This window comes from Zingiber officinale, chromosome 9A (assembly GCF_018446385.1).
Source record: "Zingiber officinale cultivar Zhangliang chromosome 9A, Zo_v1.1, whole genome shotgun sequence".
Classification (NCBI taxonomy): Eukaryota; Viridiplantae; Streptophyta; class Magnoliopsida; order Zingiberales; family Zingiberaceae; genus Zingiber; species Zingiber officinale.
The window spans coordinates 1,002,227-1,025,481 of NC_056002.1; the positions used below are offsets into that span (position 1 = coordinate 1,002,227).

The following is a 23,255-nucleotide window of genomic DNA, read 5'->3' on the forward strand; positions in this document are numbered from 1 at the left end:
AATAAATTGGGAAATGATATTACTTATAGTGTATGTTATTGATTATAGAAGGAAACTGTGTCCTAGTAATCTAGGTTGATAATGTCCCTAAGAGGATCTCATAAGGATTGTCATGTTAAACCATGCAGGTGGACTTAGTCTGGCATGACGATAAGGATAAGTGGTACTACTCTTGGATTGAGATATTAATTAAGTTAGTTGTCAATAACTCATTTAATTAGTGGACATTCGACATCTTAAACACAGGGAGACTAACACACTCATAATACGAAGGAGCCTAAAATATAATTTGGGACTGATGCGGTAGTTCAATAATAATTCTTTAGTGGAATGAATTATTATTGATGAAATTAAGTTGGGTGTTCGGGGTGAACACGGGAAGCTTAATTTCATCGGGAGACCAAAACCAATTCCTCCTCTCGATCCCTATCGTAGCCTCTTGTATATAGAGAATTATACCCACCACATACCCACTTCTTACCCACCTTATACCCATCCTAATGGGGTCGGCCAAGCAAGCTTGGAACCCAAGCTTGGGTTGGCCAAAGCAATTAGGATGAGTAAGATGGTGTGGCCGGCCCTAACTTGAACCCAAGCTTGGTGTGACCGACCACATCATATTAAAAGGATTTTTTATTTGTTTAAAATCTTTCCTTATGTGGAAGCAATGATTTAAAAGAAGAGTTTAAAAAATTAAATATTTCTTTTTATAATTTTCTACAAAAGATTAAGAGAAAGATTAGATATCTTTTCTTATTTGTAAATTGAAAGGTGATTTTAATTTTAGAGAAAACTTTCCTTTTTGGAAATCATCCACATGTTTTAATAAGAGAGATTTTAATTTATAAAATTTTCTTTTATAACCAACCATGAAGGGAAAATTGTTAGAGAAATTTTTATTATAATTTTCGGAGACAAATTAGGAAGTTTTAATTCTTGTGTGTTAAAACTTTCCTTGTTTGGAGCTTTAAGGTGGTCGGCCATATGATTTAAGAAAAGGAATTTGATTTTAATTAATTAAAATTTTCCTTTTCATGGCAAAGAAATTAAGGAAGGTTTTATTTAAATTTTCCTTATTTGCCAAGACCAAGGATTATAAAAGAGAGGGTAGGGGTGCCTTCATGGTTAACAACTCTATTCTATTTTCCTCTCCTCTCTTCTTCCTTGGTGTGGTCGGCCATATCCTCCTCTTCTATTCTTCTTTAGTGGCCAGTTCATCTATCTCTTGGAGCTCTTGTTGGTGGTCGGTTCTAGCTAGGAGAAGAAGGAGAGAAAGAAGACTTTGCTCTTACATCCCTTGGAGCTTGAAGGTTGGTGGCCGGACCTCTACATCCTTGGAGGAGTTTTGGTGGCCGAAACTTGGTGAAGAAGAAAGAAGGGCTTGGGTGGTTCTCATCTCGGAAGATCGTTGCTCACACAACGTCAAAGATTAGAAGAGGAATACGGTAGAAGATCAAGAGGTTGTTTACTTGCAAAGAAAGGTATAACTAGTAATTATTTTCCGCATCATACTAGTTTTTCTTTTTATGAATTCCAAATACAAGAGGCTAGTGATTCTAGATTTTCGGATTAGATATTCGATGTTGTGTTTCTTTTGTTTTGTTTTTCGATCTTGTGATTCGATTGTTCCTTTTGGTTAAACCTAGAGCTATATAAGGAAATTAAATATTAAATTTCTTTAAAAGGCTTTGTCTAGGAAGTGGTGGTTGCTCCCATATCCAAGAAGGCCTAGTGCCTCGCCAAGTTTAACCTGGAAGCCAATTTTAGAAATTAATATTTAATTGAATTTATAACATAGGTGGATTTGGATCAATAATGTTAAGCATCGTTTACGATCCAAGTCTAAACCATTAAGAATGGATAAGTTAAATTTGCAATCAATAATGTTAAGTTCCGTTTGCGATTCTGAATTTAATTTCTAAAGAACACAATAGGTTGTTAGGAAAGGTTCGACACTTGTACAAAATTTTTGTATAGTGGAACCGGTACGATCTTCCTAGGACCAACCAACAGAAGTGTCATCACCACAACAAGTTAATACTCAATCAGAAAGTGATGATCCAAATAGTCCAATTGTGAAAAGGATGAAGAGTATTCAAGAGATATATGACTCCAGCTGAGTAATTGATACTGCCTTTGCTTTTAATAATTTGTGTCTATTTGCATAATATGATCCTATAACTTATGGAAATGCCTCTAAGGATGCAAAGTGAAGAAAAACAATGGAAGAAGAGATTCGTACTATAAATAAAAATAATACATGGGAGCTCACTTCACTTTCTCAAAGACACAGCTTTTGGAGTTAAATGAGTGTTCAAAATAAAGACAAATACAAAAGGAGAAATTGAAAGACACAAAGCAAGGTTGGTTGCTAAAGGATACAAACAAAAGTATGGGATTCACTAAAAAGAAGTCTTCACACTAGTAGTTCAGCATAAAATAGTAAGAATATTCATCTCTATTATAGATCAAAGAAGATGGAAGATATATCAGATGGGCGTAAAATCTTCTTTCTTAAATGGAAATCTTGAAGAAAAGGTCTATTGAACAACCATCGGGTTTTATCATCAAAGGGCAAGAAGAAAAAAATATAGAAATTAAAAAAAAAACTCTTTAAAGACTAAAGCAAGCCCCTAGAGCTTGGAACTCAAGAATTGATGAGCATTTTATAAAGAAAGGCTTCACAAAGTGCCTCTACTAGCATTCTTTATACTTGAAGAATCATATGGAGATATTATGTTTGTATGTTTTTATGTGGATGATTTAATTTTTATAAGTAATAATATCTCAATGATTAGAGAATTCAAGCAATCAATGGAGAAGGAGTTTGAGATGACATATCTAGGATTTATGAGATACTTCCTCGGTATTGAAGTACAACAAAGAGAAGATGGAATCTTTGTATCGTAAGAAAAATATGTCAAAGAGATTCTAAAGAAATTCTCATTGGAAGATTGTTTTGCTATGGACACGCTCGTTGAGTATGACATTAGAATGACTAAAGATGGAGAAGGCACACCTGTGGATCTAACTTAATTACAAGAGTCTTGTGGATTTCCTCAGGTACCTAACATGTATAGGGCCTGATATATTATTTGGAGTTGATTTGGTAACTAGGTATATGGAAATTCTAAAAACTTCTCACTTATACAGTTAAGAGAATTCTTTAGATATACACAGGGACAATTGATTATGAGCTTCTCTATTAATCAATGAAAGGTATTGAGTTTTTTGGTCTCAGTGATAGTGATTGGGTTGGGAGTTATGATGATCACAAGAGCACAACTGGATATATGTTTTATCTTGGTAATGCTACATTCAAGCCTCTAAAAGCAGAAGCTTTTCAATACCTAAGGAATTAGTTAGAAGTTCAAGGAAGAACAAGTTAGGGGGGGGGGGGGGGGGGGGAGATGTTGACATGTAAACTTATTCCAAATATAAATTAACTTTTTCAACTATGCAAGAACAACTTGACTTCATCAACCATGCAAGGAGGTTGTCAAAATCAATTTAACTTCATATGAATTTTCATCAATTAAGTAAAATTCAATATCTTACTAAGTTCAATGAAACTTTTTATGACAAAAGTCATTAGTATAGAAGAGAACAAAAACTAATTGTTTTGTGATGTATTAATTATACAATGATGTGGATGTTAAAATCAAAAGAATTCATATATCTCCATAATGGTATGATATTTTCTACTTTGGGTTTAAGTTCTCATAAATTTATTTTTAAGTGTTATCCAAAAGGCCTTATACCAATAGTAAGAGATATCTTCCATCTTATAAATTCATGATTTTTTTTCAAGTATTTAAAACACTTATATCTCCTCTCAAGACCAAAAGAATTCATATATCTCTACAATGAAATGATATTATCCTTTTTTTTGTTTTGGGTTAAGCCTTATGGATTTATTTTTGGACTACCCAAAAAGTCTCATACCAATGAAGATATCTTTCATCTCATAAACTCATGATCTCTTTTATGTATTTTTAATGTGAAACTTTGATTGTATTCCCAACAATAGAAGCATAAAACTAAATGTATAAATATTTTCAATGTGGGATTTTGATCATTATCAATAACATGCAGTAAACATTCCTTTTCATAATATCTCTCTCCCATTCTCATACTTTATTACAAAGTCTCTCCTACATTATTATTTTCTCATCTTACATCCATTAAAATTTCAACAGTATCCATTTGTACATATCGAGTTAGCCGGTGACAATCGAGAGGGTCAGAGCAAGAGTCGCCCAATCCACCACCATCTTTCAACTACATGTCGGTGACAAGAAAATACTACGAAAAAAATGCTGCGTCACAAACGATATCAGCGATTTCTTGAACGCTACTTAATTTATAAATTGAATTACTTATTGAACCTCCACATTAATTATGATGAGAAATCCTACCATTAGAGAAACAGATGTTAAATATGAATTTGTGAAAGACGAGCTAAGATCCTCCAATAAAGAATGAAAGACCTAAAATGGTTTAAAATTTGCACAGCTAGTATGATCGACAAGCTATTAAAGGATACAAGTCCCGAGTCCACATACTAGGTATCCCATGTAGCTCAACAATTAGATAGGCATCATTCACCTTGAAACCATTAGTCAATCATTGGTGAGGAAGACCACTTTCAAAATACTCAAATTCAACCTAGAGCTAGAGTTGAACTTAGACTAGAAATAGATAGTGCCCATCGAGATAAACTACATGCTCCTAATTTTGATGGTCAGTTACACCAAATGCATTCTTTGAGTGGGTCATGGAGATTGAGAATATTACATATAAGACATTACTACAATCAAACAAATCCAAAGGTTTGACCTTACGTGTATGTATCTATCGTCCGACGAGTAGAGACGGATGCACAAGCAAACCCATAGGTTCCCACACTTTAATTTATGACTCAACCTGCTCAATAAATTGAGAGCATTTTGAATCATCAAACAATTATTATATCTCTGAATGAAGGTAATCACAAATATATGTTTAGTTCGTTGGAAATGACTTTTAAAAAATAATAATTAGTTGTTAACCGTTTGGTCACTTGTCCAATTATATAAAAAATGAAATGCGTCATGACTACCCCCACACACACTATATATTATGAAAGGGTAAATCAGAAAACCGAAATTAACATCACCAAAAGCTAAGTATGTGATGTGAGAAATATATAAATTTCTACGTGTGTGCACCCAAGTACTTCGTCTTCTTCATTAGAAAAAACAGAGATGGCTTCGACCAAGGACTGTGCTGGTGCTGGTGTCGTTGTGTTATTCCCACTCATGGCTCATGGTCATATGAATCCTTGCCTCTATCTAGCACGCCTTCTCTCCACACGATATCCTTCCCTTTCCTTCATCCTCCTCACCACCAGCGGCAACTTACCCCACCTCTCCCGCTGCCAGCTCCCCCCGAACATCCGACCCGTCGGCCTCCCCTTCCACCCCGCTGATCACGACCTCCCCCCTGACGCAGACACCACCTTCGCCCTCCCTCAGAACCTCGTCACCCGCTTCAACCACGCCGTCCAGGACTCCCTCCCCACCCCCTTCCGCGACTACCTCGCCACCCTCCTCGCCGCCGACTCTCCCCTGCTCTGCCTCATCGCCGACATGTTTCTCGCCTGGACTGCTCCCATTGCAGAGGAGCTCGGCGTCTTCCATGCCACCTTCTACTCCTCCGGTCCATACGCCATGTCCATATATAATTCCATATGGATCAACCTCCCCCACGCTGATGGCCGCGACGGCGATGAAGACGAGATCACCGTCCCAGGAGTGCCCGGCGTCACTGTGCTCCGCCGCCAGTTGGCGCCTAACATGCGCTCCGCTGAGTCGATGCCGGACCACCCCAACTGCCGGTTCGTGCGCCGTCAGGCGGAGTGCTACCGCCATTCTCGCGCCTTTCTGTGGAACACTGCGGAGGCCATCGAGAAACCCTTCCTCGACTTGTGGGCCAAGTCGAACGGGAAACCGGTCTTCGCTGTGGGTCCTCTGTTCGCCGCCGCCGGGGGTCGAGGCACGGTCGTGGACAACAGAGACGTCGCTGCGGAGTGTCTCGCGTGGCTCGACCGCCACTCTCCCCGGTCAGTGGTGTACGTATCGTTTGGATCGCAGAACTGGCTGCCACCGGAAGAGGCGGCTGAGTTGGCGGCCGCGTTGGAAAGGAAGGCTAGGCCGTTTCTTTGGGCTGCACCGGCGGTGAACCAAGCCCCGCCACACGCGGCGAGGAGACAGGGGATTGGTATGGTGGCGCGCGGGTGGGTCCCACAGACGGCGATCCTGGGGCACCCAGCTGTGGGAGCGTTCGTGAGCCACGGTGGCTGGAACTCGACTCTGGAGAGCCTCGGGTTCGGGGTTCCCGTGGTGTTCCGGCCGATAGGAGCGGAGCAGTTCTGCAACGAGAAACTTGTCGTCGAAGTGCTTGGGGCAGGGGCGGCAAGCGCGGGGAGAGCTGCGGAGACAGCGGAGGTGCTGGAGGAAGTGATGGGCGACGGGGAACGGGGCAGAGAGGTAAGGCGCAAGAGCAAGGAGATCGCGGCGGCACTAGCGTCGGCCGTAGCGGATGGGAATGACGGTGGTGATGGCGTCGGCGAGTCGCTGCGTGCGTTGGATGAGTTCATGAGCTTGGTCAGCGGTCGACGTTGACTTGTTCAGAGTTGACTATCGTGTTTGCTTCGTGAGAGAGAGAGAGAAAGAGAAATTAATTATACCATTCCGTCTACGCAGTTATCCTCAAATAAATTAAATCTCGCCCCTCTTGTATTATTTTAATTAATCATAAAATTATATGTATCTAGAGTTTCCATATTATATATATTCATGGTTCAAACCTCTAACCATTTTGCATGGATTCCAAGTTGCAACAAAATTTAGTTTAAATCTTGATTAGATTATACATATCTGTTAAATAAAAGAACATCTTATTATCGTTTAAATTATATTTTTCGTGGGATTGATTCTAGGGATTGCTGATGTGATGGTTCCATATTTAGAGATGATAATTTTTTATTCGATATTAAAATATGACCCGAACTGAATATAAAAAAATTAAGTTAGGAACAGATTATTTATTGGATTTGGATCGGATTCAGATCGATCTGATTGACATGATTAATAAATTGATCAGATTCTGACCAACCTGAAATGACTCGATTATAACCCGCGAATCCGTTTATAAATATTTTCGAGTCGGATCCTGGTCAGATTCTGATTTAATATGAGTTAAAATAAATATATTTTTATAAAATTGGTCTTTTGGGGCCATGTTCAGATTGAATTCGGATTAAGATGAACATATTTTTATAAATGAGTCATTTCAAGTCGGGTCGGATTCAGGTTGGATTCAGATTGTAGATCATTTCAGGTCGGGTTCGAATCAAATACAGATAAATAAATTGGGTTGAAGTCGAATAATTTTGACCTGAAATATTAATCAAGTCGGGTTCAGATTTTAATATTTTAATTCGTCAATCCGCCAATCTACATCTAGCAGTCTGAATCCAAATCTAATCTGAATGGCCACTCCTAATCTAAGGTAGGTTTTCTAGAAGGATGTCTAAGGTTAGGATTTTTTTTTTCTTACATCTCATCTTATAGTTTATTTTCATACAAATAATGAATTCTAAAGAACTAAATGAACTGTTTTTCTCTAAATAATTAGAGTGTTCAATAATTTAGGATTAGCTTTTTTTTCCTTTTGTTTTTCTTTCTCTTCTTGTGCTCCAACTTTATCTTTGCAATTCACACTCTTTCTAATTAGGGTTTAGGATTTTAATGTCTTGGCTTCTCTTTTTCATGTGCAATAACTATAAATGCATGATGCTTAAATATTCATCAAAAAGAGTTTAGGGTTTTATTACCCAATAAGTAAGAGGAAGATGTGGATGGTGTCTCGTCTTGTGTGGATGAGGATCTTGATGCTTTATAATTTTACTTTACAAATCTTCTATCATTTAATCTCCTATTTTTTTATAATTCCTCTTTAGGAGGCATATTGTAGGGTATTCACTGTTCTTTGATTAGTCATCATGTATGTCTTTTTTATCATTTGTCCATTTAATTTGCCTTCTTAACATGCAATGATATTAGCGCTGATGCACCAGATTTTACCAGAACATCAAAGTTAAGTGTACACGAGAGCCGCATTAGGATGACTGACCCTTGGAAAATTCTTTTGTTGCACCTATTTATTCTTGAGGCTATGGTACAGTAAAAAAAATATCAAGTTATCATTCAAGTATTTGTAGTTCCATCTTTAGCTATGATATATTTACAGAGATTTTTTCTTTAAATGAGACATATAATTATGAAATGTTGAGCTTCTAGATACACAATTACGGGATATTAAGCTTCTAGACTGTCCATCACGAATATTTCTCAATTTACCCTGATGGCCAATACAGTGGCGGAGCCACGTTGATGGCTACCCGGGTTGTAACCCGGGGGCCAACGATGGTAGAAAGGTGATTTCCTGGAGGAGAAAGGGGAAAAAATAAAAATAAAATAGAAGGCTAGCCCAGGTAATGACATCGACATCCCCACTTGTGACCTACAATCCGAGTAGATCACCCGGGCTGACTCCTCCAGTGGGCCAGACTGGTCATCTCAAGTTAAGTGTTACTTGGTTCAACATTTTGTTCTCATAGGATATCCAGTTGGCTAGAGGGTGATATATTTACTGCAATAGGGTAAGAGATCAATTCCCAATGAGCACATGCCATCAGAAAAAAAACTCTTCCTACCCCTAACTAATTTAGTGGTTGGCTATAAACTGACCTTATAATTTATCTTTCTTTATAAATTAAAAATGAATTACGAAGAACATCTTAGATTATTAGAGCGCAATGTGTAGGACCGTTGGACCGGCTAGAAGGGGGGTTGAATAACCTAAAAAAAATAAACAGAAAAGACCCTTCTCGAACTTTCAACAGAATACTTGCATAAAGTAAATTAACAGTAAATAAAAAACAGAAAGAAGAGGCTCACAACTTGACTTGGTTACACCAAGGAGGTTGTTAATCCAAGGAATGAACGTGCACTAAAATATCTCCTTCAGGCGGAGAAGCCTCTTACAGCAGTGAAAGCACAAAAGACAGAAGCTAAACTAGAACAGAAGCGCACAAGTGTTTGGAATGTAAATTTCTGAGTTGATTCAAAGCTTCTGGACCAAGGCTATATTTATAGCCTTGGTCGGGGTGCCTGGAAGGGTTCCGGGCGCCCTGGGGGAGATAAATTTTATCCCCCAACGTTCAGATCGAGTTTTGACTCGATCTGGTGAAAATACTGGGTCCGGGCGCCCGGAAGGGTTCCGGGCGCCCCGGGCTGCTCCGGGTGCCTCGGACTGTTCCGGGCGCCCCGGAGCCCAAAGTCAACAGCCGTTGACTTTTTCGTCCGGGACCTCTTTTCTGGTTCGGTCCCGCCTCGGTCCGGTTCTTCTCCTCCGGATCCGCTCACTTGGGTGATCTCTGCCATCCGGAAGAGGGCTCACCCGAACCCAACTTCCGGTCTTCTCGAGCGGGCTTCCCTCCGGCTTCTCGTCCCTCGGAATCGCCGCGTGTTTCCTTCTCGTCCGCAGGCGTACTCATCCGCAGTCTTCGTCCCTCAGATGCACCGCGTGCCATCCTTCTCGCTAGCTGCGTCTCTTGCTCCCCGAGCAATCTTCCGCTCCGGCTTTCGTCCCTCGGAACCACCGCACGCTTCCTTCTCGTCCACTGGGGTACTCTTCCGCAGCACCTCGTCCCTCTGACTGCCGTCCTTCTCGCTAGCTACGTCTTCCGCTCGACTACCTGTGTTCCTAAGCTCATGCACACTTAGACACAAGGTTAAATACACACAGCACCTAACTTAACTTGTTGATCATACCAAAACAACCTTGGGGTTCCAACAATCTCCCCCTTTTTGGTGTGATCAACCCAAGTTAAGCTAGGGTTAAAATAGAATTAAATAAATTAACTTAATTTGCAATTTAAGTGCAAAAAGATAGAAAAAAATTAAATCTATCTACCTCCCCCTAGACTTATACTTTCCCTTCTCCCCCTTTGATCACAAAAAAAGTGGGGTTCCAAGAAAAAACAATCTAAGGGTTTAAAAACTTAGAAAGAATATTTTAAAAAAAAATTTCTAGGTTTTTAAGAAATTTAGAAAATTTTTCTAAGTAATTTAAGCTGAGATTTCTAGTTTCAGGAAAAAGTTTTTTTTTTTTAACTTAGGAAGAAATGATTTTTGAGATTTTTTCTACGTAAGAAAAAAAATCCTAACTTAAATTTTTGAGAATTTTTAAGAGCAAAAAAAATGACTTAGGGGAAAAAAAAATTCTAAGTAAATTTCTAAAATAAAATGTTTTGAATAACCTTTTTAAAGCACTAATTAATTCTTGTATTAATGCTTTATTAGTAAGTTAATTAAACATTTATTTCAATATTTTGGCTTCCAGGTCGTGGCGAGGCACTAGGCCTTCTTGGTTATTGGAGCAACAACCACTTCCTTGACAAAGCCTCATAAGGAAATTCTTTGTTTAATTTTCTCACTTAAAGCGCTAATTTTATAATGTAGTTTAGGCATGTTTTAGGAACCCAATATAGGTTCCACCTTACTGGATTAATTAAAAAGCTTTTAGGGACATATTTTCTTGAAATATTCCTAATTTGTCCCGGGTGATATTTAAAGTACTAATTTAAATTATTAAATCTTCTAAAATTGGTTTTAGATGAACATGCATAGTTTTTCAAGTTGTCTACTTGAATTTTCAAATCATTATTTTCAAGTTTCAATTTTTCATTTGCTATTTTTAATTTATCTAATTCTTCTAAGGGACAGGACTTAGCTAGAATTACTTTTAAATTTTTATTTTCACTTTCTAATTTACAGCAATCTTTTGTTAAAAGTTTAACGAACTTAAACATTTTATCGGGAGGAAGAGATCGTACCTGACTTACCTTGTCGATCTCGTTGTCTGTTTCTTCCCCTGAGCTGCTGCTTTCTTCCCACGTGTCTCCCCCTTCATCGATGCTCTCGATGCTCATTTCGGAAGAGCTTGAATCGCAGTCGTCGTCTTGATGACTCGCCATCAGTGCGAGTCCAGAGAATGCTTCGACTTCCGATTCGGACGAGGTATCGTCCCACGTCGTCTTTAGGACCTTTCGTTTTTGGATAGGCTTCTTACCCTTTTCCTTGTCTTTGTTTTTCAGCTTGGGGCAGTTGTCCTTGACATGCCCTTCTTCGTCGCAATGGTAGCAGCGGATCGTTCTTTTCTTTCTACCCTGTGGATGGTTAGTTTTTCTAGAATTGTATAACTTCTTAAATCGTCTTACCATCATTACCATTTCTTCGTCGTCGAGAGAAGATTCTGATTCAGGTTCGTCTCTCGAAGCTTTGAGGGCGACGTTGTTCTTTGGCTCCCACATTCCTGCACATCTTGACTCATGCACTTCAAATGTTGAAAAAAATTCTTCTAATGAAATTTTTTCTAAGTCCTTCGAAATGTAAAAAACATCTACTAGTGATGCCCATTTTGAATTTCTAGGGAAGGAATTTAAAGCGTACCTAAGCGAATCTCGATTACTTACCTCTTCTCCGAGATTCGTAAGTCCGATGATGAGTTCCTGTATCCTTGAGTGTAGATGTGCAATTGTTTCACCTTCTTCAAGACGGAGGTTGGTGAGCTGGTTGCGAAGTCAGTCCCGTCTTGCAAGCTTGGCTTCGGATGTTCCTTCGTGTAATTCAAGGAACTTCTCCCAAAGCTCCTTTGCCGAGTTGTAGGTGCCGACACGGTTGACTTCTTGTGGCGGAAGTACGTTTAGCAAATGGAATTCTGCTTTCTTGTTTGCCACGTACTCGGCCTGCTCTTTCTTTGTCCATTGATTTTTCTCTTTGCCCTCGGGAGCTTCAAAACCGAGTTCCATTATTAGTAATAAATCAAAATCGGTGCCGAAAAATACCTCCATGTGCTTCTTCCAGCTTGCAAAGTCCCCCTCGAATTTTGGTGGGTGGATGTTAGATCCGGCCATCTCGTTGCTTCGTTCGGCGGTTAGTCCTCCTGAAGCATCTTGGCTCTGATACCACTTATAGGATCGTTGGGCCGGCTAGAAGGGGGGTTGAATATCCTAAAAAAAATAAACAGAAAAGACCCTTCTCGAACTTTCAACAGAACACTTGCATAAAGTAAATTAACAGTAAATAAAAAACAGAAAGAAGAGGCTCACAACTTGACTTGGTTACAACCAAGGAGGTTGTTAATCCAAGGAATGAACGTGCACTAAAATATCTCCTTCAGGCGGAGAAGCCTCTTACAGTGAAAGCAAAAACATAAGCTAAACTAGAAAGTGAGTGCACAAGTGTTTGGAATGTAAATTTCCGAGTTGATTCAGCTTACGGACCAAGGCTATATTTATAGCCTTGGTGGCGCCCTGAAGGGTTCCGGGCGCCCTGAAGGGGATAAATTTTATCCCCCAACGTTCAGATCGAGTTTTGACTCGATCTAGTGAAAATACTGGGTCTGGGCGCTCGGAAGGGTTCCGGGCGCCCCGGAGCCCAAAGTCAACAGCCGTTGACTTTTTCGTCCGGGACCTCTTCTCTGGTTCAGTCCCGCCTCGGTCCGGTTCTTCTCCTCCGGATCCGCTCACTTGGGTGATCTCTGCCATCCGGAAAAGGGCTCACCCGAACCCAACTTCCGGTCTTCTCGAGCGGGCTTCTCTCCGGCTTCTCGTCCCTCGGAATCGCCGCGTGTTTCCTTCTCGTTCGCCGGCATACTCATCCGCAGTCTTCGTCCCTCAGACGCACCGCGTGCCGTCCTTCTCTCTAGCTGCGTCTCTTGCTCCCCGAGCAATCTTCCGCTCCGGCTTTCGTCCCTCGGAACCACCGCACGCTTCCTTCTCGTCCACTGGGGTACTCTTCCGCAGCACCTCGTCCCTCGGACTGCCGTCCTTCTTGCTAGCTGCGTCTTCCGCTCGACTACCTGTGTTCCTAAGCTCCTGCACACTTAGACACAAGGTTAAATACATACAGGACCTAACTTAACTTGTTGATCATACCAAAATAATCTTGGGGTTCCAACACAATGATGATCTATTGGTTCTCCAAACTTTCCTATGAGATAATTTGCATATAAAAATCTCTTCTAAAAATGTCTCCATCCACATTCTCAAATTAAGTAAAATTTTCATTGGATAACAACAGATGCATGGTTGAAAAAGAACTTTTTAATAAGTGGTCATTACTCTATGATGTTAAGCCTTTTTACTTTGAGCGCTTTGCTCAAATACTGATTATTAGAACGCTGATGGCTTGGATAGAAGGAATTTAATTAGACCAAAACCTTTTCTTTCAATTGTTACAACAACACAAACTCAAATATGTTATGTTACATGTTTGGTGTATTACATCTAATTAATTCACTAATTAATCCAACTTTTTAAATGATACAATGCGGTAAGTCATAAGTGAGAATGTAATGATGCTAGAACTTCTCACAATTATGATGGGTTACATAGCACTAAGTGAAGATTTCAACTAAACTTCTCCATGTTGTTAGTTGAATAGATGTCATCTACTCAATCACACCATCAAGACCTTTATGTGATCTTCCTCGATCATCCTAGTGGAATTTGAATTGTTGTTAGAGACCTTCTAGTGTACGGTATAAGGCAATCTCTTACTCCTTGACAATAATCTTTAGAGGTAAACACACTCTCAAATGATTTACAATAAGTATAGATGAGTAAATCATTTTCCTTCATCGTCGTATAGATAAAAAAAACTAATCTTACGTGAGAAAATTACACACTTTGGAACAAAAAGAAAACATATGTTGACCAACCTCAAAACTTTTGGATAGTCAATTGACACATTTAGATAACAATAATAATAAGATGCTATAGCCAAAGTACAATATCGATCAATACAATATATATATGCATGTATGCTATAGCCAAAGTACAATATCGATCAATACAATATCTCCAGTCTCTACTATGCTTGATTTTTAAAAACTTGTAGGAAGAAAGTATCATAACAATCTACGTGTTCCTATATATCCTGCCTTAGATCAATATCGGCCCTTTCTCCTTCGAGTGTTCAATTACATATGAAACCATTAATACACTGCACTCGCATGCATTATTGCTCTCTCTTTCTTCTTCTAGTGACAACTACGTGAAGCATATAACATATTGATGTCTAATAATGTGGATCCTCACGTACCTTGAGCTTTATATCTTGTTTCCTCCAAATTAACGATATGACCTGAACCTTACTTCACATCATCAGCAAAATGGCATGAATCCCTATTTGTATGCATTCGAATGCAGGCATGGCTTCTTCTTATGTTTGGTCCAGTTATGGCCTTACAGAGAGATTCAAAAGCTAATGCATTCTCATCCACAAGGGGGAAAAAAAGATAATAAATTCAACTTTTCTATTATATGTATAGTTTGTCTCGACTATCCAACGTATAATGAGATACTTCTTAGGTTTCAGATAAAACATCTGTCGGAGCTGATGTGTGGAAAAATAGTTTGCTTGCATGCTCTATTTTTGATTTGAATTGTGGGGTCTTATGCTTGGTGTGGATATGGCAATGTTTTTGAATGTTTGGATTGACAAGGCAATGTTTTTGAATGAGGGGTCCTTGTGGACTTTTAGAGACTCTTTCATCACAAATTTATCAAAGGTTTCAATGATCCATTTAAGTGAGCTTTATGAAAACATAATGAAGATATTATCGTTTCAAGAGTTAAGAGTATCATTTTAGAAAAAAGGCCAAAGAGTAAAGCACATATGAAGGCTAATAAGACCTCAAGACAGAACAAAGGCATGCTACTTCCTTTCTCCTCGCAAAAACATGTTCTTTCTATATATGTATGTTCTTAGTCATCTTAGAATTGCAAGTGACGTTTGTGTCACTTATTTTCTTCACTAAGTAAGCTTCAATGTGGATGTTTTCTAAAGTTTTTATTTTATTTTGCTCTCATATTACAATAATTGATGTCTATTAAGTATTAATTGACATATTTTAATTCATGATGATAATTTGTCATATCTTATTAATAGTGCCATCATTGAATGCTATATATATATATATATATATATATATATATATATATATATATATATATATATATATATATAGATTAAAAGAATTATAAAATATGTTATAAAAGTCAATAAATGGGTATATATACCATTTCATTTTAGATGTTTTCTTTATGCATTTAGGATGTCAAATGTATTTCCTAAGTATTGTTTTAAAAATATATAAATAAATTAAACTGTGTATATCTATATCATCATCATTCTGACGGTCTAAGTTTAACTAATAATAAATGGATAGATGGATCATTCATTGGTTGTCCCAAACTAATAGTAAAAAAGAATAAAATTCTATTTATCTATATTGATCAAGCATCTATGGTGTCATAGATCTCAAGCTAAGATTAATTAAGTTGATTATGTTTGAATTGACTTAAGTTGAAGTTTTAATATTTATTCGTGGAGATATTAAGTAGGTTAAAATTGATTGAATATTTGATGGTCAATCAATATGTTAAGTTAGTTGAGTGAAAAGTCAATTCAGTCAAGATTAACTGGATACTTAACAAAATATAAAAAGTCCAAGTGGATCATGGTTGATCAGACATTTGATTATCGAAAGTTCAACAAATAGTTGGTAAGAGAAAAGTCCAAGTAGATCACAGTTAACTAGACACATAGAGGTAGAAAGTTTAACATGGAGTTGGCACAAGACAAAAATTTCAAGTGTCACAGTTGAACATTTGGTGATCGAAAGTCTAACAGGTAATTAGAAATAGAAAAGTCCAAGTAAGTCACGGTTGGCCAGACACTTTACGGTTGAAAGTCCAACATAGAGTTGACATGAAATAGAAAGTCCAAGTAGGTCACGGTTGACCAGATACTTGGTGATCGAAAGTCCAACATGTAGTTGACAAGAGAAAAGTCTAAGTGGATCATGGTTGACCGGAAACATAGTAGTTGAAAGTCCAACATGGAGTTGGTACAAGACAGAAAGTCTAAGTGGATCACAATTGACCAGACACTTAGTGATTGGAAATCCAACTGGGTAGTTGGCAAGAGAAAATTTCAAGTGGGTTAGAGTTGACCGGATACTTAGCTGTCGCAAATCCAACTAAGAGTTGGCATAAGGCGTGAAGTCCTTGCAGATTAAGATTGATCGGATGTCAGGCAACGATGAAGTCTTGGTAAGTCAAGATTGATCGGATACTAGGCAACGGAAAGTCTTAAAAGGTCAAAGTTGATCTGATGTCGAGCAAAGGAAGTCTTAGTAGGTTGAAGTTAATTAGATATCAGATAAGATGATAATTTGGCTTTGATAAGGTGGAAACAAGAGTATTAGTTGATTGATAGTGATGCAGAAATAACAGAGCAAAATTTTGAAAGACATAACTTTTGACTAAAATATTAGAATTAGACAATTTTTATTACAAAACGAAGATCGTTCAAAAATATATATATTTCTTACTCCATATCAATCGACTAATAGTTTTAAGAACCAAATAGAAAAAAATGATAATCCCAGTTAGCCTCATTGACTATTCATGGGGATGACCTGCTCGGCCTCACGGAAGTTTTCCACAGGCCACCAGGGTAAATCGGGAAGCGCACGCAATGACCAATCTAGAAGCCCAACATCCTTTGGTTACGCCCCTCATTTGGAGGAAAACTTCTTACAAATACGTCGTAGCTGGAGTTCGAACCGCGGGTGCCTGGGTGACAACCTGGATGTCCTACCGCGGCACCATGGCCCCGAGGACTTTAAGAACCAAACAGAAGTAAGTTGATTTGATTGTTAGACTCAAATGATTATATCAATTGACTGATGGTTGATATAAGTAAAACCATGGCTTCAAAAATCAAATGGAACACTATAAAAAAATGGATTTAGCGATAAATTTTGGTAACAAAAAATATTTGTCACAAATATGTAACAAAATTAGTGATAAAAAAGAAATCACCGCTAATCAATAATGAAATTACCCATAAAAAAATTTTCGTAGCAAAAATAGTAAAAAAAAACTTTTGTTACAAAATCCATGGCTAAAAAAATTATTGTCACAAAATTCATTGTAAATTAGCGAGTATAAAAAATTCATCATAAATTTACAATAAATTCAAAATTTGTCACAAACTAAAATTCATCACAAAATTTACAATGAAATAAACATTTGTGACAAAATTTGTCATGAATTTGGAAATTCATCGTAAAATTTGCCACGAATATGCTGAGATCAAAAGGATTCATATATCTCTACAATGATATGATATTGTCCACTTTAGGCCTAAGCTCTCATGGTTTTATTTTTGGACTCTACCCAAAATGTCTTATACCAATGGAGATATTTTCATCCTTTTGAACCCATGATCTTTTTCATGTTTTTCTAATATGGTACTTTGATTGTATTCCTAACAAGCCTCCTCTCAATGAAGGATCATCATTACTCTTGACATGCTTTAGGCCTCCCGACAAGCATTCGACCACTCTTGACCTGCTCTGGGTTTCCCTACAAGTATTCGGTCACTCTTAACTGTCTCTAAGCCTCTCCTCAACTTCGTTCAAGGTCACCCCATATATCATCCGATCTAGACCATGACTCTAATACTATTTGTTGGGACTAAAAGAATTCATATATCTCTATAATAATATGATATTATCCACTTTAGGCCTAAATCATCATTATTTTATTTTTGACTTCTACCCAAAATGTTTTATATGAATAAAAATATCTTCATTCTTTTAAATACATAATTTTTTCTATATTTTTTCAATATAAAACTTTTATTATATTTCCAACAAAATACTCTATCCATGGTAACTTTTAAATATAAAACTTTTATTATATTCCCCTAGCTAACTCATGAGGTATTATCACCATAAGATCTTGAGTTCAAATCTCGACAAGGTCGACGTAAATGTTTTCCTTATGTATTAGTTACTATTCCAAAGGCTAGTAGCCACTCGTAATTTACTTCCTTCGTATTGGTCCTAAGACGGATTGACAAGGGCGCTTCACCTTCTACCACTATGAATACTCTATTCAAAACTGCAACTAATGAATGATATATCCCAATTAGCCTCATTGACTAACTCTGGGGTGATCAGCCTGGTCCCATGGAAGTTTTCCACCAGTCACTAGGATAAATAGGGAAGTGCTCACGACGGTCAGCTCAGAAGCCCAGCATCCTTTGATTACGTCTCCCATTTGGAGGAAATTTTTTTTTATAAATATATTGTAGTTGGAGTTCGAATCATGAATGTTTGGGTGACAATCTGAATGTTCTATTGCGACACCATACCCAAGGACTGTAACAAATTGATGGCAAAAGGCGAATACGCTCGCTCCCATCGCCCCCCGCCAACCCGTCCCTGGGCCAACACGGAGGAGGTAAATCACGGGCAGTTACTAGCCTTTGGAATAGTGACTAACACATAAGGGAGACATTTACCTCGACTTTATCGAAATTCGAATCTCAGACCTCATTGGTGGCAATACCTCATGTGCTAGTCACTAGATTCATCCGAGGGGACAATCCAAGAACTGTAATGAATGAATGAATGAATGAGAGAGGGAGGGAGGGAGAATATGACATTTAATTAAATATTCGATGGCAAGAGTGGAATTAAAATTGAGTTTTGACAATTGAAAAAAATCAATTTTATAGATGGAATGATAGAGAGAGTAATCTAACACCTATTTAAAATATTTTCTAAAACACTTATCCAAACATTTTAAAATTTAATTTCAAAATTCCTAAAAGTTAATTTTTACCACGAAATTTGCCATAAATATAAAATTTGTGGTAAATTGTTACTATGAATTCTAAATTCGTGGTAAAATTTTAAATTCGTGATAAATTTTACCACAAAAATTTAAATTTGTAGTAAATTAGCCATAAATTTTACGATGAAAATATTTCATCGCAGAAGCACTTCTTCCTCTCCTCGTTTTACTCACACTAAGATAATTTATTGGATTTCTCTCAAACATTCAAAAATCTGCCAAGGGAGATGGGCATGGGTGCAGATTTAAAAGGTAATCTCCCTCTAGATTGTAGATCCAGCGGTCCAACCACCGGATCTGTGTTGGGCTGCAGGAAGTGTCCTGCACGGCCCCTGCGCAGCTGGGGGGTTGCCCCCATGCGGATGCGGTCGGGTCGTGCGATGGGTTGCCGCCCCTTCGTGGCACGACCCCAATTTTGTTGCGAATGCAGGGGTCCAAATGATACAAATAATTGTAATGATATTGGGGTTTAGGTTGAAACCTATTGAATGCGCATGAGTATTGTATAAGGTCTGAGGTTTGAATTTTGGTAAAGTCGAGATAAATATCTTCCTTATGTGTTAGTTTCTATTTCAAAGGCTAATAGTCGTCCGTGATTTACCTCCTCCGTATTGGTCCTGGAATGGATTAACGAGAGCGCTGGAGATAAGCGTATTCATCTTTTACCACAATGAATATTGTAAAGTAAAATTAAAGTATAGTGAATGTGACATCCAAATTTAAATTGAAGATCCACGGTATATTTAACAATGAGTACAAAGCGATTATAAGTAGTGATCGAAGTTATTCACCTCCTAACTCATATGAATTCTAACACTTAAAATTAATATATATGAATATTATTTGACTATTACATTTGATACTCTTTATATTAATTTTCTTAGTTCTGTATGGTTGCTTGATAATGCTTTGCATGTATATTACTACTATGCTGATTTATTGTTAAAATCTTAGTTTATTGATCTTATTGAATAGTGATACTATAAATTAATGTTGATGATTGTAGTAATGGTTCGTTGTTGATGAAGTTAGATGTGCAGATATAAAAATAAGTTATATAGGGAAAATAGTCTAAATATGCCAATAAAACATATATTTGTTCAAAAATTATAAATTCGTCATGGTCGTAGTAAATTTTGTTGCAAAAAATATCAAGTTTAGCAAATTTTGTAATGAAAATAAATTCGTCCTAACTTTTGCAATAATTTTACAGTAAATTCTTTTGGTTGCAAAATTTACCATGCATCATCGCATATTTTGTCATGAAAATAATTTTCCTCATACATATTTTCGTGGCAAAATTTGCCGCGGATTATTTTTCTTGGTAAAATTTGCGATGAAAAAGTGTCTAGTTGTAAAATTTGTTTCAAAATTTTATTCATTGCAAAATTTACCATAAATTTTAATTAGTCACAAATTTAACGATGAAATTAATTTCATGACAGATTTTGAGACGGAATTGATTTTCGTCTTAAAATTATGATGAATTTCTTTTCATTCAAAATTAGTCACTAATTTTGAGATAGGTAGCAAGTAAATTTAGAAGTTGTGCATGTGAGGTTGATATTGATTTAAATTTCAATTGTGCATTCAAACAACTAGCATAAAATCAAGATGAAAACCAATTGGAGCTATTTACCACTCTAGTTCGCACGGGTCTAGCACCATGTTCAATAGTTCACTCATTAATTCATCCTTGAACTAGATATGCCCCTTTTTTTTCGCTCTGTCGTTTTTGTCCACCACTTCCCACCCCCAAAACAAACTTTTGTTGTGACTTTCCTTTGTCTAAACATGAGATATATATCTCAAGGCAATTGTCAGCTTAACCCCATGGGTTGGGTTGGGTCAAGCCATGGCCTTTGACATTCCTTATTGGTACATGAGACTAGGCTTTCTAATACCATAATCACAAACAGATTAGTAGTTTTCTTAGTCCATATATCTTTAACTAGTGGAATTTATATGAGAGAAGGCATTGAATTTTTAAATCCTGGTCTGATCCCTCTGCGAGCTTTGCGACTGCAAGTCATTAATTGGCAAGAAGCTCCGGCGGCACTTGATCAGGTCAGGAAGGGTGTGAGCGGCCACAAAGTTCCATGGCGCTCGATCGAGTGGCCACGATGCACAGTCATAACATCTTTGTTGCTAAGGGCTTGGTTCTTTTTCATTTTGTTCCATGACACTAAACGCATATATATTTATGTTGTTTGACGATACATTGGAGAATCAAATTAGACATACCTGAGGATATTCCATTTTTAATCATAAATGTGATTATTATTCTTTGTTTAGATGATAATTTTTGATGTGGGGATAAAGGAGAGTCCATTTGTCACGAGTCAATTGACACGGTGTCGGTCAAAGTCAAGGCGGTCAACACCCGAGCTTACGGAAAGAGCCTCGGTCAAAGGTGGTTGTCTAGTTATCCCGGTCGACAAAGGAGTGACCGAGCGGATCACCCGGCTGGTCAGACGAATGGACATCATGGACCGATCGGACGAATGGACAAACCCGTAGCCAGTTGTTTCGGTCGGCAGGAAAACAAGCTGCTCGGACCACCCGACTGGCTCAAGGAATGAATGACATTACATAGGAGAGGACGAGAAAACAAAAGAGAATACTCCGTCCGTCATTAAATATGAAGAAGTCAAGATAAAGAAAACACTCCATCTATCATTAATGCACGGAAGTCAAGACAAAGAAGTCTTCGTCTGACAATTAATATCATTAAATAAGGGCAGATGAATAATCACAAAGAAATGTATAAAAAGATAGTATGAGGAAAGGTCAGATTTATCTATTTTATAATTACTCATTCTCTCTTCTTGATTCTAACTTGAGCGTCGGAGGGTCAACGTCAAGGACCCCTTCCCTGGTTTGGTTTTGTTTTGTAGGATTGAGGTCTTCCTCCCGTCAGTAGTTACCCTATCCCCGTCTTTCCAGCTTCCCTCATTCGGACAAGATCATTTTGGCGTCGTCTGTGAGAACATAGCCTGCATCCGAATAAGAATATGGAAGATATTGGACGACTCACAACAGTGACACTGATGCAAGAGGATCTCGATGCGCTAATACAAGATCAAGGGACAAAGATATTAGAGCAACAGCAACAGACGTTGGTCGATCGGCCAACGCATGAGCCTGCTGCCTCTGCAGCATGTCGACATGCTGAAAGAGGAGATCGAGCGGATCAATTTTTCGCTCGGGAGCCAAATAAGAGACCGATTGGCTCCTATGGGGACGCCCGTAATACACCAGCTCCCTTCAATCGAGCACTATCATGGGCTCTCCCAAAAGAAAGGGGTCGAGCGGATAAAGACCGGGGATCTTCCTCGAATGAGGCGCCCGCACGGGACGCACGAAAGGGAAAAGCGACTAGGGAAGACAACTCACTCGAGCGGGTCAATCAACAATTTTCGGAGGGGATCCTAAATGACCCTCTCCCAAAGCATTACATCCTGCTGACGATCGAGGAGTACAATGGAGCAACCAATCCCGACGACCATTTGGTCAAGTTTGACAATACGGCCACCCTTCACCAGTACACGGACGGGGTGAAATGCCGAGTCTTCCTTACTACTCTATCTAGATCGGTGCAACGATGGTTCAAACGGTTGCCGAACAGTTCGATCCACAGCTTCAAGGACTTCCGAGCGGCATTCCTACATCACTTTGCTAGTAGTCGCCATCACCAGAAGACGAGCGTGAATATGTTCTCGCTGAAGCAAGGGCCCTAAGAGACCCTGAGGGCCTATATCTAACGCTTCAATCAGGTGGCGATGAGCATTCCAGCAGTCTCCTCAGATGTGTTGGTGAACGCCTTCACCCAAGGGCTCACCAAGGGAGAGTTATTCCGATCGCTCATTCGGCGGCCACCGAAAGACTTTGGTCATCTCCAAACGAAGGCCAATGAATATATTAATGTGGAAGAAGCTCAGGCGGCAAGGAAGAAGGAGATGACCGCCGATCCTACTAGAACATCTGAGCGACGTCAACCGAGTACTCATCGACCACCTAAAGGGCCTCGTTCGGGAGTCCCTTCACACCAAGAAACTAGGCCACATGTCGTACAGCAGGTGGGCACCGATGTTTTGCACCTTTCACCAGTCGTCGATGCACAACACCAGGGATTGCTATGACCTGGCAGCTAGTAGGTCAATTCTGTGCCGATACTGTCGTCAATTGCCACTTCCAGGCTGGTATCACCAAAGCCGATCTGTAGAACGAAGGAAAGAGGAAAGGACGATCAAGCCACGTTACCACCAACTACAAATTAAAGGGATCGAATCCCTGCCCAAGTTTCTTCTGAACGGACCAAACCATCCGCAAGGGAAGAAGAGAACTGGAGTAACGCCGCTTGGGGGTAGATAGGAATGATCATCGGCGGGGCGACCGACGGAGATTCTAACCGAGCAAGGAAGTT

General features: G+C 38.6%; 1 protein-coding gene across 1 annotated transcript; it reads left to right on the forward strand.

Annotated features, from left to right (window-relative positions):
• Positions 1 to 5,246: 5,246 nt before the first annotated feature.
• Positions 5,247 to 6,665, forward strand: LOC122021442 (UDP-glycosyltransferase 92A1-like). Its single transcript, XM_042579559.1, has one exon. It carries the CDS (start codon positions 5,247 to 5,249, stop codon positions 6,663 to 6,665), a length of 1,419 nt encoding a protein of 472 aa, XP_042435493.1.
• The last annotated feature ends 16,590 nt before the right edge of the window (positions 6,666 to 23,255 follow it).